A 27,626-nucleotide genomic window follows, 5' to 3' on the forward strand; every position below is an offset into this window, starting at 1 on the left:
AAAGTTTAGGGGCCTGTGCTGTTCACCCAACATCCCCATCGGTTTGGTGAACGTGTGACGTGCTCCGGGCCCCCATGCGGGGCATCAGAGACCAGAACGCAAGGTGGAGGGTTCAGCTGAGTGACACTCACGTTCCTCCATCCGTTTCAGCTGCAATGCCCGGCCTCTCCAGTCTGCATAGATTTCTGGGAAGCATAATGTGCCCCCTAGAGCCTCTGCAAAAGCAACAATTTTGGTGCCTTAGCACCAAACTGCAACCCAGGTCCTCTGTCCAACGGTGGCGCTATGACCCTCCTCCCTCCACTCCAACACACCCCTCACACCGACACCGGCACCCCACAAAAACCCACGAGAGCTCAGTGAGTTACTCTGATGTTTATTTTAATGCATCTTAGTCCACACAGTTGGTATAAAATCAGAAAAAGCGAAGCAAAAAAAAAAAAAAAAAGAAAGAGAAAAGGTCTGGTGTCTTAGCATCAGAAGGGCACCGTATATACATCTACAGTTGGTGGCCAGTACGAGTCATTGCCAGACAGTCCTTGGAGGCAGAGGACAGTCTAGACCCAGCCGCGCCCTGGGCACCCACCGCCCCAGGGGGTCTAGAGGCTTGTCCTGGTGCTCCGACCATAAGAAAAAGGTGGGCACGATAAAGCCTGTGGTTTGCTCTTTATTTATTATAGTAATAATAGCAGCCTAGCTAGGTACAAACGCAGTTATAAACCATTTATATTACACAGAATTACTCGGGTCTCCATCCGACTTCATGTTGTAAAATTGTTAATTGAATTTCCAGTGAGGAGTTTAGATGATTAGTGATCGTAAGGAATGGTAAATACATAGCACCATTTCATAGGTTTGTTGTCACCGATTTCTCAACTAGACGCGTGACCGGGACACGTCCCCACCTTCAAGGGCAAGTATCCCAAAGCCACAAGCCATGGTTCTCCGAGGACTCCAGTTTGGGGCGGCGGAGGGGGGGGGGGGGGGGTCTGGCCGCGTGCACCAAGGTGGCACACGGAGGCACGGGATGGGCGCTCTGTGCGCCACGCCCTGGGTCACCGCAGGGAGCGGGCTCTGGGGCCATTCGGCGTTTCTCCCTGCGCTGTGGTTTCCTAAAGGGGGTGGAGTGGGAGGGATGTATCTTCTTCGATTGAAAGGGAAGGGGGCGAGACAGACTTCTTTTATTTCTGGGCCAAACAAAAACGAAAAACAAAACAAAACAGAAAAAAAAAAAAAAAACTGAGCCTGATTATACGGTTAGGATGTCAAGTTCCTTAGCTATTTCTTTAAGGTTCAACCCAAGGCTGATGGTCAACATGTAAAGCAAACAATACTATGTACATATATGTAAAAAGTGTTATAAATAGGTTTTATAAACCGTCGATATTATATACATCTTCAATCCACACCGACCACCCCCCGCCCGACTGCTTTCTGTTTGGTTTGGTTTGAGTTTGGGTTTTTGGCTAGCTCTTTTTTTCCTTTTCCTTTCCTTCTTCTCCCCTGGCTTCCGGTCTGCCGCCTCCCTCTCCGCGCGCGCGCAGAGCCCCGGCCGCGCCGCCGGGCGCAGGCGCCTCATTCACGCTTCCGCAGGATCACGTAGATGACGCCGCTGAGCAGGGCGAGCGGGAAGGCCACCCAGGCCAGGATGTAGGCGAAGCCGTAGGAGTCCCCCGAGCTGCCGTGCCAGTCCGGGTGCCGCACCGTGTAGATGGACGCCGCGCTCATCACGCACAGACCTGGGGAGGAGAGGGACCGGCCGGGGGCGGGGCCCCTCAGCATCCCCGCCCGGACCGGACCGGACCGGACCGGACCGGACCGGACGGGGGGACCCCGGGCACTGCCCCGCCCCGCCGCGCCGCGCCCTCCTCCCAGACCCGACCCCACCTCGCGCGCCCGCACACACACGCGCACACACGCGCGCACACACTCCGGACACCCGTCTCTCTTTCTTACGGAGCAGGACGTGGGCAGCAGGGAGGAAGGGCACCTCCAACCCTGGCAAGAATCTTCCTCCCGACCCTGAACTGATCAGAGGGGCTCAAAGGTACAGGAACAGGGAACGATCTGCTCTCTGCTTCTAACTGGCACGGCCCAGGTCCCTCATCCTCTTCTCTGCCTTTGTGCCTCAAACGGTCACCCATTCCCCGTAGACATGAGTGGGCCAGCGAGAAATCGGGTGGCAAGAGAAACTCACCCGTCTCTTTCCAAGGATGCCTGGGTGTGGGAGCCCCTGGAAACCCGCGAACCCCTCCACCTTATCTGCAGCCAGGGCAGGTGAGCTGACCCTTCACCCACATCTGGGCAGAGGCATCTCAGAAGCACTGGGCCCCCCGCGAGCACAGGGGCAGAACCCTGCTGTGCTGACCCCTGGAGGATGATCGCAACTTCAGAGACGGAGAAGCAACAACTACTGGCAGGACTAGGCAGACAGAGGAATCCCTGGAGGGGAGAGGGGGCAGGGGACACAAGGCAGAAAGACAGGACACTCGTGGGGAGCAGGCGGCAGAGGGAGGGGACGGTCACCAGCAAGCGGCCCAGCACCTGGTCTCTTTCAGCCATCCTCGGGGACCCCAGGTTGGGTCTGAAGCCCAAACGGGGAAAAGGGTATCAAAAGATATGCAGGCAGATCAGGCCACCCCACCCTTGTCCACCATGCAGCCTCGGGTGTGGGAGGGACAAGAAAAACCTCCACCTTGGGCCCCACGAAGCAGGCAAGTTCAAGCGTGACGGTCCATGCCCACGGTGGCGGTCAGCATCCCCTGTAGGGAGGGGGCCAGTGATGTCAGCACCCCTGCCTGGAGCAGCACAAAGCCAGCTCTGTTCCCTCCTAAAAACAGGGTCTTTGGCAGGCTCTGAGTGACTCTATTATAAGTCCAGCGAGCATGTGGGATTCCTGTGGTTCCAAAGCCCCCAGTGCCCGGACCACCTACCTCTAACCTCACTGCTATTTGGGCTATTTTCCTGGACACTGCAACTTTGTTCAAACAAAGTGCAGAAGTGGGAGCATTCACTGCCCTGATAAGACTGTTCTTCTCCAAGCCAGAGACAGAAAACTCCAACTCCACCGGCCCCCGCCGAGAGAGCCACACAACAGCCTCGGGACGACAGCGGGATCAGCTCCAGGACCCGCTACCGACGGGAATCCCGGGAGACAGCAAGGTGCCTGTGTCCGCGGGGAGAGCACGGCTGGTGAATCGTCGTGAGGGGGGAGGCTGCAGCTTCCACCTGCTGGAAACTCACGCTATTCACCTTGGGCTCCTCTCTCCACAGTGCTCGTTCGTTGTCTCCGGGGCTGCATCTGACCTGCCTACTGCAGAAGCGCTCTCAAAGGGGAGGCAGGGCTGAGGGAGAGGGAAGGGGTAAGCAGAGCCCCCAGATGCCAAGGCAGCCGTGTGGACCGCTGCGCCCAGATTTCACCGGCAAAGAGGAAACGCCAAAGAGAAAACACTCTGTCCGTGACCAAGAGGGAGGGGAAAAGGCAAGACACCCGAGTGCAGGGACTGAACGCTCGACGGCTTCATGACACGGCCTGTGCCCTGGGAGACTCCCAGACGGAAAGGAAGTTACACTCGCCTTTCAAGGCCAGCGAGAGGCTGGATGCACATTTTGTAATGACTGCTGTTGGGGGACTGATGTTTTAGGGGATATATCATTACGAGGCCGTCTGTCGGTAAAGCAACAGGCGTGCCCTGGCATGCAGGACAGGTGGTGACACACAACAGTCCCCAAATGCCAGACCGGCCTCCCGGACTCTGTCTCTGCAGCCAGGAGGTTGAGGTGCGGCTGCGAAGGTCCCGGCGGAGGAGGTAAGGGAGGCCGCTGACCATGCCCAGGCCCCGAGCCCCCTGCTGTGGGGACCACAGGGGAGCAGTCAGAGCCCAGAGTCTCTGGAAGGGAGCCACCAAGAGGCCAAAAGCAGGGGAAGAAACGGAGGGAATTCTCCACGCTCCCTTATCTGCATTCGGTCTGGCTCGTGCTGGTGTGATGAGTGAGGCCTCCGCCTGCCTCACCCTTCGGGCAGTGAGGTGGGGCAGGGAGGGCCTGGGAGGCCTGCCCCCGGCAGGCTCCTGGCTCGCTGTCTGATCCACACAGAGCTGCCTCTGAGCCGCTGGCCCTGTCTCCATTTTCAGCCTCTTCACGACCCCTGCAGCCTCAGGAATCAGATTGCGATCCGGGGCTGGCTAGGGCTGCATCCAGAATGATGCACTCAGAGCCAGCGCTGCTAAACGTAGTCTGAGCTTAAGCTGTCTTTGAACCCCTCAGAAGAGGGAGGGCCCTGGGTTTTTAATTCCACCTCCAAATGATTTAATTCCAAATGCCCTACGTCCACGTCCATCTGTATGTAAAAACCAAAGGGAACAACACAAACAGAAAAAGCGAGAGTCACTCAGGACTCTCCTTCGACCACCCTCACTGGGCCTCTAAACCACAAGAAATAGTAACTACACAGGCGGCCTGAGTTTGATTCTGCCCAAGGAACAAAGGATCCGGTCACCCAACCAGGCCGTCATTCGGGGCGTCCTGCGGGGTGTGCACGGAACTGGTTGCTGGGTGCAAGGAGTTAAATCAGTCGAAACACGGTCTGTATCAACATGAATTTCTTAATGCTTCCCCATCTGGAGCAACTGAACCCAACAGCTGCGGCCAGGGTAAGGGCCGTCTGGCCACAGGTCCTGACAGCAAGAATGACTCCAAAATCCAGATGTAGGATCAGGACGGCCCTTGCCTAAGAAAAGGGTTCAGAAGACTCATGAAATGAATGACTATCGGTGGGAATCGTCCTTGAAGACCTTACGGAGGGACCAGGGGCCATTCAGTGGCGACACTGGTGGTTCTCAACGCTGGAGGCACAGGAGTCACCCAGGACGCAGCTCCCCCACCCCAAGAGCTCTTAACTGAGACTCTCCAGGGATAAAGCCCCAGCCCTGGGGTTTTGTGAAAAGCGCCCCTTTTGTAAAAAGCTGATTCCGATGTGTAGACTGAATTAGACGAAGGGCCTCTCGCACGGTCTTCAGGAAGCAGCCAACCTAAGAAGAACGTAATCACGGAAAGCTGGCTCTTAAATGCGAGGCTGGGAGAACAGTAGGACGTGGAGAGGGATGAGACTGCAAACCAGCAGGGCTGTATCCAGTGCGAGGCAGAGACAGCTCCCAGGTCTGTCGTCGGCCCCCGGAGCCCCACACACAGCTCACTGCCTCCCCCGCACGTTGGGCCCTCCGAAGGGCAGCTCTGCACAGATAATCCAGCAGCAGCGGCCACACGGGACACTCAGATTCCGGTGGCTTCCACGCAAAGGGCTTCAGAGTTGGAAATGGCATCTGCGCTTCATGGAAGCCAGCTACGGCGGCCGGCTGCTTGTAGACGGCACATCCCATGACTGCAGGGTCACCTCCTCCCACCCGCCCCACTTTCTACTCTTCTTTTAGTTTTCTGTTTGTTTTCGCTTTTCTGCTTTGTCCCTTGTGGTTGAGCTGTCACCTCTCGGCTGCCACCAGTCCACATCCCCGACAGTCCTCACCTAATTGTCTCTCTTGTCCCTGGAGCCTTAGGGGGTCATGCACTGGGAAACACACGACCAAGGCAGTTTAGGGTTGCTGGACATTGAGCATTAGGACATCTCTAAGGGAAGACCCTGACCGTCTTGGTGCTCAACCTCCGTGCAAAGACCCTAAAGCAAGTTCAAAGAGGCATTCTAGAGAGCTGAGGTTTCTAGAAGAATAGATCTCGGGTCATTCCGACCAGAGGTAGTGAGCCCAGGACAGCCTTAGGACGTACCAGTGACAAACTCTGGCTGTAGCTTCGGGTAACTTCCTGTTCACATGGGGACGGCTAAACTGACCAACTGATAACCGAAGACTAGACCTCATGAGAGATAAGATGCTGGATCTGAAGAGGAGGATAACGTAAGAACAAATCATGTGCTTCTGTGTTCAGAGGTTTTCACAGCAGATTTCTAAAAGGCTTGTACCGAGTTTGGAGGAGAGTCAAAACAGTGAAGTGAATCCGGATTAGCAAATCAACTCTGGAAGATCAGAAACAGCTCCATCCCTAAGGGTGTTTGGACTGAACAGAAGTACTTAGCTCTGGACTTTGTTTTTTTTTAACCAAAAATGACATTGGCTAAAAAAGACATTTTTAGAGAATTTAAAGTGAAAATATCTCAGTGGGAAGAGTAAAGATGAGGCTCTCCTGCTCTGAGAAGCCCCTTCAGCAATGACTTCGCTCTGTCAGATGGTTTTAGCCTGACAGCGTAGACTCTGATTCATCACCGATGTCTGGGGACTTGGCAATAATGAATGGTGCAAATCTAAATTGATCTTCCACTGTAAATCAGGTTCCACGAAAGATCATAGAAAAAGCAGACTTCCTGCCTTGGATTTTGTGTTCCTTAAAAACTCTGGTGGATTCTGAGTCTCTAAATACAAGGAAGTACCTACTGATGTTCAGTCCATGTGGTATGGGAGGGAGTGGAGGCTTCCCACTGTCCTTGCAAGAGCTGAGTGTTCGTGTAGCCTCTCCCAGGCTCCATTTATTTATCAGTAAAATAACAAGCTGGTCTACATCACGTGTCAATATTTTATGAAACTTCTGGTTCCTGAGTTTCTGTCACTTTCCCTTGAGGACACTGTCAGGGATACAGTGGAGATGATCACCACTGATATCAAAGTGCAGACAGGGGGCCAAAAAAGGAATGCCTTCCAGTCTCTTGCCTTACTTCCGGAAATGGGGTTGGTGATGACCACTGCTCCTAATGTGCCAGAAATGATATCTCCCTGCAGAATTCGGACTTCAACAAAGCTGGCAACACTCGAGAAGCTTGGCTGGTATCATACAAGCTGTGCAAGCAGCAAAGCACAATTTGACTTGGAAATGCCAAGCTGTGCATGTCAACACGTTGTATTCAGGTGTTTGATGGGAAATGGCTCTCAAGTTTACTTCCTTTTTCCAGGAAAGGGCAGCTCTCTGGCTTCTAGAAAATGGCCTTGCCATAAAGCCATGTGTAAGCCATTGTATCTGCCTGTCCGTCCATCCATCCATCCATCCATCCTTCCATCCATCCGGACATGTGAGCTTTTATCAGCCCTCCAATGACTGCTCCTGAACACGGGGTGGTGTTTCAGCACCATGGACGGAAACCAAACAAGAGATGCCATGCCCTGGCCCACTCAGGGGCCAGAATCGAGAACTCTTCACAGTCCCCAGATGTACTCTGGGACGTATGGAGTTTGTGATTTATTAGCTTGGACATCTGCCCCCTACTTCTCTCCAGGGACCTGCTGACTCAGTCAACTGGAGGGTCAACAGACAGAAGGCAACAAAGTGAGAATGGCCAGAATCTAAGACAGAAGTTTGAAGACATCACTTCTAGGACTCCGCACACGGTGAGTGTGGAAAACCCATGCAAAGGGGGAGCTCAAAGACAGTTCAGGAAGGAGGTGAAGGAGACCCTGTGTCACGGTTCCATGTTTGGAACTGACAGCATGTGACACGGGGGTGCCAAAGTGAAGATGCCAGGGAATCGGAGCCCGGTGGACTCCAGGAGCTGGAGTAAAGGAGCGTAAGAGTTTGTCAGTGAGGCTCCATCACCATGTAGACAGAGGAGACACGGACCTGAGAGCAACCTCGGCAGCATGTCAGGGCCATTTCCACGCTGAAGTAGAGATGGTTCCTAGGGTGTAAGGTGATCTACAGAAACCACCCTCAAGACTTGCCTTTGCTCTACTGATACCCTCTGATTATGTGTCCAGACTGGAGCTTCAGTTTAGAGACCCTCCTTCCAGAGCCACTAAGTCCTATTTCCTATTTCCTTTGCACCTCCTTCCATGGAGATGTGGAGAGTCCCAGCTTCTAAGGTGCATGTACACACACACACACACACACACAGCCACACACACACACACACCTGTACTGGATGAAATCCATCCAGGGGAGGACTCAGGAACGCCAGTCACCCGGAGCCACGCCCTTCTAACCAATCATCCCATAGCCTGGGAGAGCCCCGCCCCCACATGGACTCTGTGGTCTCCAACTTACCAGCAAGGATCTGGAAGACCCCAGTGATGTAAAAGCGGCCCCCCTTGGTGAGGGTGAAGAGCTGGCAGAAGAACAGGAACAGAGACAGAACGCTGAAGATGACGGACAGGATCATGGTGGCCTGGACAGACTGCAGCCATTCTGGGGGGAGGAGACACTGGGTTAGGAAAAGCCAGCCCTGGCCAGGGTCGGGTAGGGGGTCTGCCTGCCCCCTGGGGGCGTGGCCCAGGCGCCAGGACTGCTGAAGGCCACAGCCCCCCTAGGCAGCAGCGACAGTCCTCTTGTGAACAGAACTCAGACGACTCACTTTGGTGCTCTTAAAGGGCACCTTTATTTCCTGGTTTCCTTTGGAGAAAAAAGATATCAATACATGTTCTTAATTGTGGACATTTTTTTAAAAGGCTGTAAGAAAATATGCAGCCCCACCCCTCGGAGTTAAACTCAAGTTAAAATAGACTGAATTCTCTTCCAGCCTTTCAGCCAGATGCGCTACTTACACATACGCACACGTGTTCCAGCGGGTCTGAGCCCCGCCGCCTCCCCTCCTTGCCCTCAGGGGGTTTGAAGGGTTTGTCTAAGGCACTGTATTCTGAGAATAGTTTCAAACCACTGTTCAAAATGTCAGCATTCCCCCAAGGAGACAGAGAGATCGTGGGGATGGCCGGGGAGAAGGAAACGGCATTGGAGCCAAAACTAATTTTGTAGAAAATTGGGAAAAAATGCTGGTGGAAAGAGTGTGCTTTATTTAGCTGTGAAGTCTTGCTTGGCCATGCTGTCCTTCCTCGGCTGATCGTGGCCCCAGTCAGAGCAGTTAGTGCTCAATCCGACCACCCGATAGGACCACATGTTACACTTCCTCGTCTTGGCTGAGCCTTTGATCAAATCTCCAAGCTTCCAAAAGAAATTCAGGCAAGGAAGAGAACTCTGTAGGTCATGTAGGTCACCATCCACTGCAAATTACTGTCATTTCAGGAAGGAACGAGCAAAAGGCAACAACCTGGGTTTGGCACTGGAGAGGGGAGCCTGCAGTGTCCTCCTGGGAGACCCCTCCAGTGGCCTCGCCAACCTGTCACCTGTGTCTTTTCTTCCAAGTACCAGGGAATCACTGGGGTGAATGCTGCCCTAAATGAGAAAGCACAACTGCAGAAGACCAAGGGTTTTACCCGCTCTGCTCAGTAACTGGCTGACGCACAGGGGCTTAGAGAAACACACACCAGTGCTTAAATAAACACAGCACACAAAGCTGTGAGAGCCAGACTGGTTATCCTCAATAATTCACAAAGAGGAACCTGGTGTGAGTTACCACTAGCTCATGGCAAAATTTTAAGGCTGCTCGTTTGGTGGACTGTGACTAGAGTTTCTCAGAAGAATTTTCCAGACACAGACTGCAAGCATTTTAGAGTTGGAAAAAGTCTGAGACACCAACTACCCAGCCCCTTGGTACCAAGAGACTTCCAGAGACGCTTGGATGAGTCCCACTGGCACAGCCAAAGCCGGGAGGCTCTTGGTTCTAGTCTAGTGTTCTCTCCACTGTGACAGACCACACGCTTCTTTTATCTTTGCAACTTCCTTGTCAATTAAGGCAAGAAAATGTCTAATGGGCACTGAGCCATCCTGACTTCATCTTTCTATCTCTCTAATTGAATCTGCTTGTCTTTAGCCAGCACAATGGTTCTACAGGAGGAGACGTCTGCAACAAAGCTAATATTGCCATAATACTATTTTTTCATAGACCAGTTATCCAGCTTTCTGGTAGGTGAAGCTAGAAACAAAGAAATCTGAGCCCCAAATCTAGAACCAAAACAGCGATTCTGTCTTGCTGGGGAATGTCCTTCAAGGCACAGCCTCAGAAGGCGCACAGTGGGCGCAGGTGACATCCTGGACTTCCTTCTCCGATTTTGGGATCTTTTCCTGAAGACTCATCACTAACAACAGGAAAACTTCTACCAGACCTCATATTTAGAGAAAACTCAAAATCGTACATGTTAAATCTACATGAATAGGAAAAGTCTTAACAATTTAATAATGTAATTAAGTCATTCTAGAAACTTCCTTACCAGTAATTTGAACTGTAGTGCCAACCTCATTACAACTGAGTTATTTTGCGATAAGTTGTTCTTCAAATCAGATCAGAATTAGGGGATCAAGGAAGCTTTTCTTCAGTGGGCATTGCCTGAACACCTACTATCTTGAGCCAAACCCTCTGGTGGGCTCTGGGGATACAAAGTTGAAGAAGAAAGCTTTCAACCCTAAGCACAAAAATAACACATAGATGATGAAAGTCCAGCCACACCATCAATCACAATATTTGTGAATGGATTCACGCCACTCATCATAAGATGTGGAACTTCATATGAATTACATGGTTCTTATCTGTGGTCTGATACAAGAGATACACCTAAAACGAATAACAGTTGAAAATCCAAACATTTTAAAAAAGGCACCAGACAAGTATTAACAAGAAAGCAAGCACAGTAATCACAGTGTCAGACAAAACAGAGTTCAAATTGAAAAAGATGAAAATGGCCAAAGAGGGATATTTCATAGCGAGGAAAGACCTACTTGGCCATGAAGAAATAAAAGTCATAAACTTGTATGCATGTAATAACATGGCCTGGAAAAAATATAAAGCAAAAAATAATTGAAATATGAGAAGAAGTCAAGAAAGCTACAATCATAATGGAAGACTTCAGCACACCTCTCTGGGCACAGATAAATCAAGTAGATCAAAAATATGGTTACAAGATAGATGATTTATATTACAGGATTAACCGATTCAGTTTAACAGATGTATAGAAAACGTATGTCCGTGTAACAAAGACTACGGATTACTTTCAGACACAAATGGGACAGTCTCACAAACTATGCAGGAGGCAGCAAAAAAAAAATCTCAACAAATCTCAAAGAAAGCAGCCATGTAGATACCACCAAAGGCAAACAATAAGCAGAAATTCAAAATAAATGAGCCAAAATAAATTTGGAAATTTTTAATAGTATTCCCTGGATGAGGACTTCAAGATAAGAAGTAAAACGTTCTTCAAAGGAACGATATTGACAGCACTGACCATCAAACCTACCGGCTGTGCCCCCAGCCACGCTCGGCTCATGCGCTCCATTAGAACAGGCCTGGGTACCACCTGCTTAACTTGCATCTTTTTGGCCTCCAATCCCTCTTCTCTAACAGGAGGGACTAATGATCCCACAGGATCATTGTAACGACCGAACAAAAGAGTTGGTATAAAAGCTCTGTTAAAGGACAATACAAAAAAACCCATTGAAAGGCTGGAGCTGAGGGCGTGCAAATAAGGATTCACAGGCTGTCCCAGGCCGGATCCCAGGGTGGGGGCCTCTCCATCTGGGCCACATCGAGGAATAGGGACCACCATGTCCACATAAGCCATGTTGGAGGGCACCAACCAGCACTCAAATAAAGACTTTAATTTGACATCAGTTCATGCAGCATCCTCAGCACAGAGGTTGGCCGCTTATCTGTGAAGAGTTAGACTGTAACTAGTTGAGCCCCTGCGGATCTTACGGTCTCCATGGTAACTACTCAAATTTGCCATCTTAGCACAAAATCGGCTTTAGTGCATACGCAGATGAATGAGTGTGACCTGGCCGCCTAATAAAAGCGTCTTTACAAAGTCAGGCGGTGGCCAGATTGGACCTGCAGGCTAGAGTCTGCCAACCTCTGCGATAGCCCAAAAAAACCGATGTACAGAGAACAATTATTAGAGCGGAGAGACCCATGACTCAGGGAAAAGCCTGTCGCTGCAGTCCTGTTTCACACAGACTGAACTGGATGTGAGGCCAGCATCCCAAGTGGCAAATCTGAACTTCCACCCAAGCCTGGGGCAGCGACACTCTTTCCTCCCAAACCCTAAGCTCACAGCCATCAGCAGGCCCTGACCAGCCCAGCACCGCTCTCCTCCCCCAGGCCTCGCTCGGGGCCCGGCCCCCAGGCAGATGCCCAGGGACGTCGTGTGGAACCCCCAGGGCCAGTGCTTTCGTCTCCGAACTTGGTGCTGGGCACGGGGACGAAAGCCCTGAAGCTGCCGGCAGGCCTGCGGTTCGGACAAGAGCGCCGGGCTGCTGACAGCTTTCTGGCGTGGGCCGGGCCGTGGCCTCCAGCAGAACCGCTCCCCCAGCAGATGGTCGGATTCCTGCCGCAGGACAGCTAAGCAATGGAGGAAATGCAGCTGCCCCCTCAGCTGTATTCTTAGCCCAGGGCCGACAAGCGGGTGAGCTGGGGCTCAGAAGGGATGGAATGCTTCCATGCTCAGTCCCTCGGTCTGCATCCCCCTGCACCCTTCCCTCCCAGCCTGGAGCCACCAGGCCCCTCGGGCAGTTCAGAAGAGCTCTCCTCGGACTCTGAAAAGAACAGGTTTTCCAGAAAGTGAATGGGAGGACTGTGGCAGGAGTCAGCACAGAAACTGGGGAGGCCAAGCCGCGAGGAAAGAGGCCCTGGGGGTCAGTCCTGACTGCGGGGGTTGGTCCCGCCCATCTGCCTAACGCTGGGCTGTTCTCAAAAGCACGTGACCCACAAGGCCTGGATCCCTACCCTCGAGCCTCTCAGTCCACTGCCAGCCCACAAATTGCCACTTCCCTTCCTTCTCAGGGTGAATGTCATCCCGGAGATGGCTGACCTGGCGGGAGCGGCCCCCACCCGGACCACAGGGCCTCTGCCGGGATGCTTCGGCCAGCCGTGGGAGCCTGTGCCGGGCCCGCGTGGGTCCTCACCCCGGGCTCCAGCTTCTTCCCACCCAGCCCAGCTGGGAGCTTTGAAATCAGGCCCAGGGCTGGGGCTGACTTGGCCTGTGACCCAGGCAGGATGATCCGGTGAGAGGGGACAGCTCCACGGGGCTCTCAGCCCACAGACCCCGGCCGGGAGCAACCAAGGGTGAGGAAGGCCGTGCGGAGGGCCCTTTCAGCTCACAATCGTGGTGGGTGTTTCGACCGGAGCAAAACCTACAGCCAACAACTAGTGGAACAAGCTTCAAGGCGCTGACAGCATCGTTCAGCCAACTTCTCTCCTAATTAAGAGGCTTCCTGGTGGGCACAGGAACCAGAGTCTAATCTCTATATGTGGTTTGATACCAACAGTCTGATTCCAGCCAGCCCTTAGGATTGAATAGGGAGAAGAACACGGTCACTGGGGCTCTGAGCTCACGGCAAAGATGAAGCTATTTCAGGCTTTCTCTGTGCCCTGGTTGGAAAACTCTGGCACAGGATGAGCAGGTTGGGCCACGTTTGCCCAAGAATTGCTGGAAGACATACCCCACCAGCTGATGAAACAGAAAACCAGAGGGTGTGGGTTCCACGTTCAAGTATATTAACCTCCCTCCTTGGACACGGCCGTGTCCAAGGAAGCGCTGAAGGCTTTCAGAAGTCTTGCCATTAAAAAAAGAAAAAAATTAGCCTGCATAACTTTTAAATCTCGGTGTTTTTCAAGTTGATTTATCAGAGAAGCCTTCTTATGGTTGTTGTTAAAAACAGGCCAGTTGGCAGTGCTGGGTTTGGCCGCAGAAAACGACAGCGGAGAAGAAAAGGGCGTTTTAGTACAAGCTGCCTGATCACAAGCTGCGTTAACAGAGATCATACGGGGGGTGAGGGGACGACTGGGCTATTTTCAAGATGTTTGGGCTGAAAAGGCATTTTCCATGTAAAAACAATCAGAGGCCCCCTCTCCTCTGCATTCCTAAAATATAATATTCCTAAATATCATGGACGTGGAGCCCCCACTCCACTCATCACAGCAAACCACGGCCCTCCTCTCGTCTCCTCCCCACGCCTAGTGAATTTCTTCCCGATTCCCAAGGCCCAGCTCAGAGGGGTCCGGCCACGTCACAGTGATGCCTGAGTGCACCGAGGCCCCAGGACCATGTGAGGTGATGGTCGCTGACTCCCATGTTTACCCTATTAGGCAGCCAGGGCGGCTGCCCCAGGTTCCCAGCTTATTAGAGGCAGACCCAGTGCAGAAAAGCAGGGAACTCCCAGTGAACATCCACTGGGGTCTCCCTACCACCCTGCGGTGCTGAGAAGGTCAATAGTGTGTTTGAAATCTAACGAATTAAATGATCCTACTGCCTGTCTTTAGGGTTGGAATCCACAGAAGACAGGGACGGGGGAGGGAGGACCAGATGGCAGAGAGAGGGGTCCCGCATCCTTTGTCATCCACCTGCCAAGCCAGACCACCAAGCCAGCAACAGAGGGGCAGGAAGGGGCCCATGCCTGCAGCTGGGACATCAGAATGACACCCCAAACTCTTCCTGCCTCAGGGCCCTGGCCCCTCCACCACCTCCTGGAATTTTCTTCCTGCGGTTCGTCATGTGACTGGTCCCTCCTGTCTTTTAAGCCTCAGTCCACATGATGCTGGCAGGAAGAGGCCTTCCGTGACCAGCTGCTTCCTTCCCAGCAGTGACTTTCTCTTCTATCTCTCTATCTGTCTCCTGCTGGGCACTCCGCCCACAATTACTCACTCCTTGTCTCTCCTCCATCTCCCCCCTCCCCTAGCAACTAACAGCTCCATCCACCAGGGCAGAGACGGGTCCTTCTTGCTCTGCTGCCTGCCTGGTAGGATGTGCTCCGTATATTTGAAGGATGGATGCATGGACCACGCTGTTGGCTCTTTGAAAATGGAAGAGGCTCTCTTGAAAGGTAGCGAGCTCCCCATCACCGGCAGGATGAGCACACAGTGGGCATGTTGTGGAGGGCTCTGAAGCTAGAGGGGTGGGGAGGCAGGCGGCCCTCATGGCCTCCCAGTTCCCTGCCGAGGCTGGAGTCTACGTATGTGTTGATGACCACGTACTCAGAAGACTTCATGCCGGGCATCCTTTTCTTGGGCACCAGAAACCCCCGTCCACACCTTCAGGCCGCCCACTCCCGAACTACGCGCGGTGCCTTCTCAGCTCTGCTAAAATCCTGGGAATGCAATTTACATTAAAAAAACAAACAAACAAAAAATGCAGAGACTGGGCTTCAAGGGCCATAAGGAGCAGACACAGGTTTGGACAAGCATTTTGAATTAACTCCTGGACGCTGGCATCGGGTGAGAGACCCCAGGGGTCGAGACATCAGCCTCAGGACGCCACGCCCTGGCCCTGTGGCCCCCTCGCCCGCCAGCGCTTCCGCATCCCCACGAGGGCCTGTGAGATCAAGAGAGCCATTAACGCGCGGAGCCTGTGGGCTGGCCCGGGGAGCCGCAGAGATTCTAAGTGGCAAAACATGAGCCCGTAAGTGCAGGGGGCCTCCCGGGTTTTCTCAGTTCTGACCAAAAGCTGAGCCACAGACGAGGAAGTGGTTTGATGTCCCTGCCGAAATAACCACGCCACCCAATGGATGAACAAAATACACGTGGGGTCACAGAGGACGCAGACACAGGGGACCACCGAGGGCTCAAGCTGGGGGCCTCCTGGGATGGGCGAGATTCTTTCTTCCTAATTTTCAGTCAGAAGCCTTGGTCTCCGCTCCCCACGACCTACTGCTGGCCGTGAGGTCGCTGCCACCGCAGCTGTTTAGAATGGGGAGGAAGGGCACCGAGGGTCATTTGCTTGGCTCCAGCCCACACTGCGCAGAGCAGACGTGCCCGGTGTCACTGGGGCAGGGGGTGGGGGGCACGTGCACAGCCAGCCTGTTACACCAGGGGTGCCAGGGGCTCTCTGGGGACAGGCTGGAGGAGGCCCGGTTTCTTCCTTCAGGCTTTCGTGTTGAAGGACCTCCTCTGTGATAATGAAAATGCTTCCGGAAAGGGTGCATTTTATGTTCCTAACACCTCGGGATGAAGAAGTCTGCCTCTTCTGGGACAAGAGAGGACGCTGTAAGTGGGGACTGGGAGGCGGGTTCTCCTGAAGACAGACCGGCCTGGGCCCGGCCTCAGTGTGATGCTCTGAAGGTGGGGGCCCGGCAAGGCCAGGGCCGTGCCCTGCCAGCTCCGGTGGCCTGACGGGGGCACTCTGACCCTTTCTGCCACACCCTGGGTCCACGTGGGTGACAGAGGGAGAGGAATCTTGTGTGTGCTCAGATGTCGTGTCTGGATGATTTGGAGAATTCAAAACAAAAAGCATTATCATCACAAGGCAAATGTTTTGCTGAAGCTTCTGGATCAGGAGATTTTTAAACCCCCCCGTGCTGGGACGCCTTGGGGAGACAGGCACCGTCAGGACTTGGGGGGAGGCCTGGCCGCCTCCCCACCCCCAGATCCCCGCCAGAGAGGCTCAGATCTTACTAGTTTGAAAACCAAGGCTCCAGGAATTGGCCTCGCCCATCTCTGGAGGGATGTCTGCTTGTGTGGACGCGACCCCGCCGGCCACACCCTGAGACGTCCCTTTCTGAATCAAGGCAGACAGGACTTGTTTGTTACTCAGACTTGCTTCCGAACGCGAGCAAGCCTTGATAGCTATTTTCTGATTGTGAAAATAAAGGATCTCGGGAGGACGCAGAGCAAGGCAGCAGAGGAAAAGAAAACCCCCACGTGAGTGGTAAGAACCCCCCGTCCCAGATAACCCCCAAAAGTGTGCGGGGGTGTCTCCACCAGTAAGATGCCTACATGCTCAGGACCGTGACCTCACCTTGGGAAAAGACAGCTGAGACGCGCATCTAAGACAGAGCAGGTCTAAATGAAATCGTGAAGATTCGAAACGGGTCCACTGGCACCAAACTGCTTCCTGGGGTCTGGGAGGTCCCACGGGCCAGCCTGTCGCTCTGCGCCTTGCACCCTCTGTTCCCACTGCCTGGCCTCTGTTCCTCAGCTCTGCCAGCCTCCTTCTCGCCCCAGAGATCCTGTCCTCTCGTCCTTTACAGTCCCTCGGTCTGGAACCTGCCCCCGATGCCTGTGTGGCTGACTCTTGGCAGCAAGGGACCTCAGAAAGGTTTTAAATTGAGAGTAATAAGATTAGGTCTGTATTTTGAAAATAGCACCCTGGATTCAATATGAAAAAGGAGCTACGAGGAACAGAGAAAGATCAGGGGTTGGGGGCTCCTGCAGTGGCCCTGATGAGTACCTGCAGGTGTGGCAGCGGGAATGGGGATGACAAGTGGCCGGTGGGACCTAGGAGGATTCTGAGAAGGGAGAAAAGGAAACACATCAGGGCAGAATCTGAGCGTTACGCTCACTGGACGGTGGGGCAGCGTTCACTAAAACACTGGAAATCAGCAAAGAGGTAGATTTGGTGGAGGAGGACGAAGACTGATGGGTTTGGGGCTGGCTGCCTCTGCGACACCGCGGCGGAACGATCTAGTGAGCAGCTGGATACGTTGGTCTGAAGTTCAGGGGAGAGGTCTGGGCTGGAAGGAAACAAGGATTCAAGAGACATCATGACACAGGAAGGCTTCATTAATGACCGGGGAGGTGGAGAGAAAGAGAGGGAAGTCACACCGTTTCCGGCACAGGCCCCTGTGATGCGGGGGGTGCCCGGGGTACGGCAGAGATGGCATGTTTGGAGAATCCTAAAGTAATTAAACTCTGCTCTGGAGCCCAGCAGGACACAGCAGGCCTACTCTAGAAGAACAGGACTGGGTATGGAGGGGTGGTCCGAGCCTTGAAGAGAAGTGCCTCAAGCCAGGCTTCCTGGGAGGGAGGTGCTTGCCGCTAAATTTCTATGAATTGAGAAGCCATGCTTCCTGCGAAGCCAAATGACTGCATTCTCAGCCTCCCTTGTCACTAGGTGTGGCTCAGAGACCAACTTCCAGTAAAAGATAGAAACTGCTGTGTGTGGTCTAACTGGAGACATTTCATTAAAAGGGAGTGGGACGCATTCTTCTCCTTCTCCTTTCTCTACCCTATTGCTTGAAGCATGGATGAAATGGCTGGAGCTCCATCAGCCTTTTGGTCCATGAGGATGAAGACCAAATCCAAAAGACGGCAAAGCAATGAGCCAGGAAGCGCTTGGGTCTCTGACAAGGTCATCAAACTGCCGTGTCCACCTCAGACTGCCTACTCCCACACTTCGTTTGAAAGAGAGAGAAAGAAACTGTCTTATTTAAGCCACTACCACTTGAAGATGTTCTGTTACATGCAGTCAACCGTAATCCCACCCGGGACCTCAGCCGACTGGTCTAACCCGCCCCCGCGCTGCCTTCCCCATGCTTTGGTCGCATCATTGCCTTGACAGGGGGCAGCCCCTCCTGGCCTCTACTTATTTAGACCCCGCCCATGCTTTGGAGGACGGCTCGGATCCCACCTCCCACGTGAGACTTCCCCTCCACTTCCTCCCCTGAACTCTGGCGCTGCCTGCCCGCCCCCACTTCTTGGGCATCTGCCTTCACAATGATTCATCCCTCTGCACTTGTCTTCTGACTCCGCACAGAGCTCAGGACCATCGGGGACAAGGTCCATGCTTCCCAAGGCCTTATGCACCCTGGGCCGAGAGGCATTCAAAACAAGGTCATGCTTACCATACGATCTAGCAGTCCCTCTCCTGGGCATGTATCTAGAGGGAACTCTAAATTGAAAAGATACATGCACCTCAGTGTTCACAGCAGCACTATTTACAGTAGCCAAGACATGGAAACAACCTAAATGTCCACTGACAGATGAATAGCTAAAGAAGATGTGATATATTTATACAATGGAATACTACTCAGCCATACAAAAGAATGAAGTAATGCCATTTGCAGCAATATGGATGGACCTAGAGACTGTTATTCTAAGTGAAGTAAGCCAGAAAGAGAAAGAAAAATACCATTTGATATCACACATATGTAGAATCTAAAAAAAAGAAAAAGAAAAAAGAGGACTCTAATGAACTCATCTACAAACAGAAACAGACTCGCAGACACAGTAAACAATCTTATTGTTACTGGGGAAAGGGGATGGGAAGGGATAAATTGGGGAGTTTGAGATTTGCAAAGGTTAACGACTATATACAAAAATAGATAAAAAACAAATTTCTTCTGTATAGCATAGAGAACTATATGCAATATCTTGTAATAACCTTTAATAAAAAAGAATATGAAAATGAATATATGTGTGTATCTGCATGACTGGGACATTGTGCTGCACACCAGAAACTGACACATTGTAACTGACTAAACTTCAGTTTAAAAAAACAAAAACAAAAACAAGGTCATGATAAATATTTCCCCTTTAAGCCTCTTTCACGTCTACCTGCAGCCAGGATCAGGATGGCGCCAGAAAGTATGTAAATAAATTTAGAAACTGGGAAAGCAGGCAGAATTGAGGGCATTTAGCAGAAAATCTAAAACTACTCTAAGAGCAAGCGGGAGCTTGAGGGAAAGATCTGGTGTGTCTCCTTCCAGCTCCATAACGTAGATGTTTGACTGTCATGAGGGTAACGAGGCAAGACACATGGTTCCCACAGGAAGAAAGTGAATGGCTCCGAGAGGTGCAGCTTCCCTGCCCCACGCCTGCGGAACAGTCCCCTTCCGAAGAAACCGTACGTCACATAAACCACCAGGTTGTCATGTGACACACTTCATGTAGTCCTCAAAAATCAGTGTCAGTAATAAGTTACTTTCGATTGCTTACATAAAACATATGTTTGAAACATTCTAAGAGCAAACACAGACCAAGGTGAGTGGTTTACAACTGACAGAGTTCATTTCGTCCAAGCAGTCTTACTCTTTTTAATTATGTATTTTTCCCACCTATTGTTTGGCACAGAAACTGTTAAAAGGCAAAGAAAAGGCAAAGGAGGTCCAGAGACTTTACCCCGTCAGAGCTGAGGCTGTAACACATGCTAATCCAGCAGGAAGATGAGAGCAGAGACACTGACCACCGAGGAAACATAAATGGAAACCTCTAACTTAGAATAAGTCCAAGGGCAGACAGGCCCAGCTTGCCCAGATTTCCTCAGAATGCCCTTCCTGGGAGAGCCGAGGCAGGTGTGCAGGAGAAGACCGCCCTGGGATCCCCAGGAAAGCACCCACGTGGACTTGGATGAAGACCCGCGGTGACTACCCCAAAGCCATCGCCAAGGAACCCAGGGAGGTGAACCAGCACATAGCCGAGGGGCAGGATGTCTCCCGCCTGAAATAACCCTGCTGCCGCTCTGAGAGGAGTAACAGACACTCCCGACCGCGCGAGACGCAGAAAACGCAGGTCAGTAACCGGCAAATGTTGCCGTCCTGCCTGCAGACGTCTGAGCACAATTTAGGTAACTGTTCCTCTGCCCACTCCCTTCTGTTGGAACCCAGCCGGGCTGGAACACGCCTGCCAGAACTGCCCCTTCCGGGCCGAGGAGTCATCCTCTGCCAACCCCACGTGGACAAATGCCACTCGGGAAAGGTGCCGGTGGACACCACGGGGTCTCAGGGAAAGCCGGCCCTTTCGGGCTCAGTCACCACGCCTGGCCACCAGGTGTCAGTCGCGAGTAGGGAGCCGCCCATCATGAGTCTTCAGGGACCTTCAGCCAAACCCCCCACCGGGAGACACCGGGTGCTGTGGCCCGGGCCCCAGCAGTGCTATCGCCACATGCGCAGGCCCTCCAGCATGCTTCATTTACCTGGCTGTCAGCTCACCATGCAACATCCAGGATGGTTTTAATTCAAGACCCCTCACTCACTCAAAGGACTGCTCCCTTCAGTAATGCCTGGGGTCTTTTCCTCTTCCCCCCAGAAAAGCGAAAACATCAAACAGGGTCTTCTGCTCCTCGGCCGCCCTCCCCGTATCAGCAGCACCAGTTCTAGCAGTTCCTCTTCGGACTGAGGTTGGAGACCTTCGGTTGGTGATGCTGCCCTGACAGCCTGGGTACCGCCAGGGGTGGAGTCCGTGGGAGCACCGTACAAAGCCGGAACTGACGGCCACTGTACTGCCTGCTTTGCTGAGCTATATCTGAACTGCCTTCTCTCATCGGAGGTGGCATCTTCAACAGAAATACTTGATCTAGGAGTAGCTGCAGCCACATGGAAACCTGCCCTTTATTGGACTTTCAACCCAGGATGTCAGGAAAGCTCTGTCAGATCTATAGCTACTTCCCTCTCCAGGCTGAGGGCAGGTACTTCGGAACATGAGGTCGTGCAGAGTTTGGCCCACTGTGTCCTCGACCCTTTCCAGGGTCCACGTGGCTGTCAGAAACCAACCAGCCACCAAAAAGAATGCATCCTATTCATCTCTGCCTCTCCAATTTCCAAAGACACCAGGCTGAGCCCTCCTTCTCTCTGGGCACTTGAAGTAGCTAAGTGTGTGCTTTCACTGCCAATTCACCCCTTAACTTGAATCCAAGAAAGCCTCGGTTCCAGGAAGCCACACGCAAAGATGCCCAGGACAGAGAAGAAACGTAATCTACTGGACGAAGGATCCTACGGGGCTCAGCTTAGGGTTTTGCAAATAGCTCCAGGGCTCCGTCTTGCCATGAGGAAGCACGCGAAGGTTTTGATGCTAGTAACACCACCGAGGCCCAAGACCTAGAAAGGCAGCCTTGTAACTGGGGAACAAACACTGGCCCATCTGTTCTTGGGACAGCCTCTCCATCGCTGCACCAGGAGGACACTCCTGGATATCGCTACCACCAAACCAAAGATGCTAGCCGAAGGTTTTGCACCATCATTGCTTATCTGTGTCCACATTTCTTTGCTCACATGAAGCCTTACACTAAGTGATGGGGCAGAGGGGTGTCTAGGGGTTCTCTCTAGGTAAAGAGAACGTACACTGATCCCCAGGACCCCGTGGAGCCAGTGGAGCCACTGCCCCCTTCCTTCTGTCTTGGACTCCCAGCCCCCCTGACAATCCACCCTAGCCTGGCCACAACTTCCCAGCTGGTATCTTCCGAGGACAAGTGCTTCCAGGTCTGGACAGAGAAACATGTCACAGACAGAAAAGGATGAGCTTGAGAAAAAGGCTTCAAAAAAAAAAAGAAAAACCCAGTCTCACCGTTGGCCGATGACATGAAACAGTGCTGGACGTTGCCTAAGGGGGAAGTGGTACAGTTTTGCCAGAGGTCGGTCGAGTGTCCGTTGCCCACCATCCATTGCTAGAAAGAACCAGAAGAGGAAAGTCAGGGGAGGTGGTGAGGAGTGAAGGAAAGGGGGAGGGAGCAGACCAAAAGAAGGCGAAGAGCATCCTCACCAACGCGTCCACGGGGCCTGCCACTGCCCTGCCCAGGGCTGCCCAGCCGGGGCCACAGCCATGCCGGATAAAAGGCAGAGGAGGCGACCTGGCCCAGACTTTGTGTTGAAGAGAGAACTAGGGTTTTGCCAGTGAAAAGCACTTTGTCAATGGAAAAGTGCCACATACGCATAAGATGCTACGTGCGGAGGTGTGCACCACGGGAGAAAGCCACAGACTTAATCCCAGGACATCCGCATCCAAGCCATCTCTCCTCCTCAACTTCTGGGTGTCCTTCCCAAAGCCAACACCTCTCTGAGCCCATTTCCTTACTTATAATTCATCTCAACCTGATGAGAGATTGGCCTAAGGCACAATTAAGATGTTGGAAAGATGATGGTCAGTGATGAACCAACTCACAAATCCCCAACTTAATTATTCTCAGCCTTCGAAACAGGCCAGAATATCACGCCTGGAACTTGCCTTCTAGTAAGAAGTCAAGGTCACAGTCACGTGACTGCCTGGTCTGTGCTCCTCTCCAAGAAAATAAGCTTAGAACCCCATGAGCTTGGTGTCTGATGGTTCTGTAAGACAGGTTATCCCCAGGAGGAGGTGACACCTAAGAAGGTGTCATGTCCACGTCATCAAGCGGATGTCGGAGCAAGACCCCTTAAGGAAAAGCCACTGCTACCTTCCCGATGCCAGGCCCTAAAGGCTGTCTGATGAACTCAGCCGCGCCTCTGCTCTACGATATTTGGAGAAAAGAAACCTTCATCAATACTCCACTTCCTTCCTCAACGAACCTGCAGCGAGAACAATGCTAACCAAGTTTATCACATGAAGGTGGGAGCCCCCGGGCCTGCACTGCAATCTCTGGCGGCAAGAGCGGCCTGCGCAGCTAACCTAGCCCATCGCTGGCTTCCTTCCTACCCCTGAGTCTGCTCTGGATTGCCCAAAACAACTGGAAAGGGGGCGGATTGCCAGAAACTGCAAAACGCCCTTCGGTGTCTGAGATGCGTTGTCTGCAAATAACGGCAGAGTCCTGGAGAGGAGGGGTACGGCTGGAGTCGCCGCGCGCAGGCCGAACTCGGGGTGAGCCCTGCGCGCCCCGGCCGCCCGCCGCCCGCCGGACACTCACGCTGACGATCGTGGAGACGAACAGCAGCACCAGCACCGCCACGTGGAGGACGATGATACCGAGCAGGAGGAGGAGCATTCTGGCGGCAAGCTGTGCTCAGCGGAGTTTCTGCCTGGCGGGAGAGAGCCGAACTGGACGTGAGGCCGAGCGAACTGGCCAGCGCGAGCGGGCGAGCGGGGGAGGGAGGCGCGCGCAGGGAGGGTCCTGCGCTCGGAATGCCCGGGCCTGGCGCCGCGCCCGCCCGCCCGCCCCGCCCGGCGGCCACCGGGAGAGGGCAGCAGCCGACCGTCGCATCCCCGCCCCGCAGTCCGCCCGGCCCGCCCGCGACGGAACAAATTTTGCTTTTGGAACAAAACAAGTGGTACGCACTACGCATGTCTCGGTCACCCCAGGAGAGGGTTTTCCAGAGGGAGGAGCAGGGGCCGCCGCACGCCTCCACCCACCGGGCGCTCCGAGGGCAGCCCGATGTGGGGAAGGGGGCAGAAGCGGGAGAGCACGCGTTCCCCGGGGCAGTGGGGGGAGGGGGGAGGAGGCGCCCAGATGTCTGCGAGGGGCCCGGGGACACCGGCGGCGCGCCGAGAGGGAGAGCGCGAGGCGGGGAGCCGGGGTCCCAGCGCCCAGAGCGCTCCGCGTTCCGTTAGGATCCCAGTTTCCACCCAGTTCTGCCAGCGCAGGGAAGCCGTCCGGCCCCGGCACAGCTTGGCATGGACCCTCGCGGTCCCGGGGAGGCGGCGCAGGGCGGGGAAGCGTGGAGAGGAAAGAGCGGCGGGGGAGAACTGCTCGGACCGGCGCGCACTGCCCGCCGCGCGCTTCTCCGGGAAGGCCTGCGGACCGGGCGGCTGCGCTCCCGGGACAGAGGCCCAGGAGCCTGTTGGGAAGGGGGGGCGGAGGTGATGGGTGGAGTTCCAGAAGAAATACGGCCGGTCGGAGCCGGCGCGACATCTAGCCGCGATTGTGCGGTCCTCGCCCCACATTTTACAGACTTTAGGGACTGAAGACCCCGCTGACCTGAGAGCGGGCTTTCATATTTGTGAGGACCAGCTGCGTGGGGGGGGGGGGGTCTTGGGCCAGAGACAACGTTTCAGTAACAGTTTTAAAAGTACCCAATCGCAGGCTCCTCCGTTCCTCTCCTTAAGCGACACATTCAAAAAAAAAAAAAAACGTGGACCGTGCAGGGAGAAATAAGCCCGGTTTTCTGATGTCTCCCAGCAGGTTTAAATTAAATCCAGTGATCCTAACGCCGAGCGGGGCTAAGAGAAAGGTGACCGGGTATATGGCTAGAAGTCGGGGGGGGGGGGGGGCACAGGGATCCAGTACCCCCGAGATGTCCACCGCAGGGACTGCTTTGCCAAAGAGTCTCCGAGTAGGCGCCTCTCCAGGGAGGCGAAAAGTGCTCCGCCCCTGCCCCACATCCGGACACCACCACCCGCGCCCCTCGCGGTTCACAGACCATCAGGCACGCCACACGGTATCACTCCAGGCCCCAGAGGAGCGACGCGAGACAGGCAGGGGTCTGCCCGCCCTCGGGACGGAAAGCTCGGGGACCGCGCCAGCCTGAAGAGCGAGCCTGCTCCGCGCGCATTCTGGCGTCGCCGAAGGAAGATGCCCACCTCCTCTGCTTTCCCTACCAACGCACTTACGTCCCAAAGGGATAGCTGTCCCCGATCCCCAGAGATCCTCAGAATGGCCTCTGGCACAGACTCGGTGCGTTCGCTCGGCTGCTGGCGTCCGCAAAGACAGCTGCGCTGTGGTGCTGCGCGCGCGAAGCGAGGGGCCAGAGGGAGGCTCCCGGCGTTCCCCTTTAACGGGAACTACGCCCTGTCTGCGTCGCTGCAGTAGGGTGTGTCCCTGGGTCAGCGTGTGCAGGGGGCGGGACGCGGGGAGGGGAGAGGGCAGTGGGGAGGGAGGGAGGGTAGGAGACAGTTATTCGGCCTTAACTGCGCCCCAGGAGAAAGTCGATGACTGCAAAACCGCTGCGGCTTTTACTCGAAACTAGGAGGCCGCTGAGCTTTCTCACCTCCGCTTCCCCTGGCTCTGCCGAGTTCATGGAGACCAAGAGTTGACCGATATATTGGGCCCTCCGCCCCCTCCGCCCACGTGGGAAAAGCCCGCCAGAGGTCGCCCCCGCGGGTGCCGGACGCCGGGCTTCGGGGCGCACGCATTCGGACCGTGCCTACGCGGGGACCCAGCCTGGATTCCCCTCCCACTGTTAGTGGGGAGGTGGCACTTGAGCGCTGGCAGGCATCCCTCCTCCCGGGTCCGGGCGCACCTGGCCTGCCCTGGCGTCCCAGCAGGGCGCACCGGCACCGCCGCCGCCCGCGCCGTCCCGTGTGCGCCTAGGCCGGGCGCCGGGTGCCTGGGATTCCCGGGACCGATCTAGCGGGCCTGCTTGGGTGAGAGTTGGGGGCGGAAGGAGGGAGAGGCTTGCCCACAGCAAGACAGCGCGCCCTGGGGTCGGCCTCCTCCTAGCCTAGGCAAATCCGGACACAACTGGGAATGCTCGAGGCGCGTTTGCCTGGCTGGGTGCCCAGCCTCGGCTGACGTCCCAGGCCGCCACTGGTGGGGAGTTGGCCATTTGAGGTGGGGGAAGAGCAGCCAGAGAAATCAGCTGATTCATAGCCGCCTGAACGCGGCCCGCCCAGGGTCACGGGGAGAGAGGATAGCCCTTCCGGGCGCAGGGCAGGTGCGCCCAATCAAGCCGCTCTGGGGGCCTGGCTGCAGGACCGGGAGCCGGCAGGTGATGCTAACGCAGCGGTTCGCACAGGAGACACCTCCACCTGCTAGCATGTGTGTCACCAAGCCTCATCGCTCTCAGTGACGCAAACCACGCCATTCTACTCATTTTACTCTTTCAAAGCAGCTGCTTATCGTAGCTCGTTGTATGTTCTTACCTTTAAGTAAAAATAATTTGAAAAATTCTTCAAACGATGGCCTTTTTAAAATTCTTACATTAAAAAGAAGAATACTTGTAAAGTTTTTGCTCACTGCCTGTTGCATGGCAGGCACCTTAGCAGGACGCAGGTGTGGTCGGTGAGGGGTCGTGTGGCCCCATGGTCAGGTGCTTTGGCTCTGGGCTCAGACCAACCTGATAAGCTGGCTCACTCAGAGTGGTGGCTTCGGGCACTTAGCTGACGTTTGGGGAACTTTGGTTTTCTCATCCTCAAACAGGACTAAGAATGCCCACTTTAAAGGGTTGTGTTCATTAAAGGAGACAGTGTGTGAAGCAATTAGCATTGTGTCTGGAGCAAAATAAAGGATCAGAACCCAGTAAATTGTCACTATTACTATTATTATTTCACACTTAATCCTCACAACAACCCTTCAAGGCAAGCCTGACCCCCTGAACTAAAATTGCTTATAAATCCCACAGAGTGAAAGCATGCATGTAGACAGAGGACTAACTGAAGAAATGGAAGTGACCTCTCTCCTCCTGGGTCATTTTCAGGGCCAGGTTTGCCCTGGGAATCATTGTCTCCCTTCATGCCTTTCAGACTTTCTATGTATTTAACCGACATGGATGTGATCACCATGTACCCGGACGCCATGGACTGTTCTAAGCACTTTATAAATATTAGCATATCTAACTCAGAACTTCCTTTCTCTCTTTTCCAACTAGACTTCTGAATGAAGTGTATATATCTAGAAAAGTGCACATGTTGTAAGGTGCAGCTCAATTCTTCCTTTCTGTTGAACCCAATATTTTAGTCAATAACCGGGTCACACCACACTGCGAGCTTCCGGACACCCGAATCCACCGGTCCCCGTCAGCTGGGCACCTCACTGCCTCTCGCCTGCCTCCTGCCTGCTCAGCCCCCAGTGGCAGCAGACGGGATCCCACCCAGTGCAGTCTCACCAGCTCAGCCACACCCGGGGCCCAGCCAGAGCTCTGCTACAGGTGGAAGCTTCTCTCCCTAACCTGCTTATCAATCTCTGGTCACCTGCCCAGTGTGTACGCGGAGCTGGAAGGCACAGCTGGTCTCCTTTTTCCCTGCAACTCTGGATGTACTGGGGTTTCTAGACACTTCCTAATGGCCCTTCTCGCCTCCCCAGCCAGAGTATCTGTCCAGCTCTTAACCAAGGATTTGAGAACTCCTCTGACTCTCTGGTCAAGTCCGACATGCGCGCAGTCTCCCCTGCAGTCCTCTCCATTTGTGGCTTGCAGGGGGTGGGGTTGGGCAGCTCTCTGTAAAGCAAAAACACACGCACTCCAGAGGCATGGTCTGCCAACACAACTCACCAGGCCAAGCAGTGTAACCCCTTCCTCTACGCGGCTTTCTTTGCAGTCAGACGTGAGGAATGCGGAGATAAGCCCCCCCAGGGCAGGGCAGCTGAGAGACCAGCAGCTGGCGAATCTAGCCCCACTGCCTCCAGCCAGGCTCCCCGAGATGCTCCCTGGTGGTGCTCCCCGTAACTGGAGCCAGACCAGGCGCCCATCCAGTTTATGCAGGG

The 27,626-nt window shown here is 54.0% G+C and overlaps 1 protein-coding gene across 2 annotated transcripts; it reads right to left on the bottom strand.

Moving 5' to 3' along the window:
- Positions 1-360: 360 nt before the first annotated feature.
- PMP22 (peripheral myelin protein 22) lies at positions 361-27,559 on the bottom strand. Of its 2 annotated transcripts, none has more exons than XM_031467581.2 (5): positions 27,415-27,559; positions 23,178-23,289; positions 21,866-21,965; positions 8,038-8,178; positions 361-1,739 (listed from the first exon to the last, which is right to left on the bottom strand). In XM_031467581.2, exons 2-5 carry the CDS (start codon positions 23,253-23,255, stop codon positions 1,576-1,578), a joined length of 483 nt encoding a protein of 160 aa, XP_031323441.1. In that variant the 5' UTR covers positions 23,256-23,289; positions 27,415-27,559; the 3' UTR covers positions 361-1,575. The 2 variants fall into 2 exon arrangements, with proteins under 2 accessions (XP_031323441.1, XP_031323440.1); XM_031467580.2 differs by lacking the exon at positions 27,415-27,559 and adding an exon at positions 24,818-24,976.
- Positions 27,560-27,626: the final 67 nt, after the last annotated feature.

The sequence above is a fragment of the Camelus dromedarius genome, chromosome 16 (genome assembly GCF_036321535.1).
Source record: "Camelus dromedarius isolate mCamDro1 chromosome 16, mCamDro1.pat, whole genome shotgun sequence".
In the NCBI taxonomy this organism is placed as follows: Eukaryota; Metazoa; Chordata; class Mammalia; order Artiodactyla; family Camelidae; genus Camelus; species Camelus dromedarius.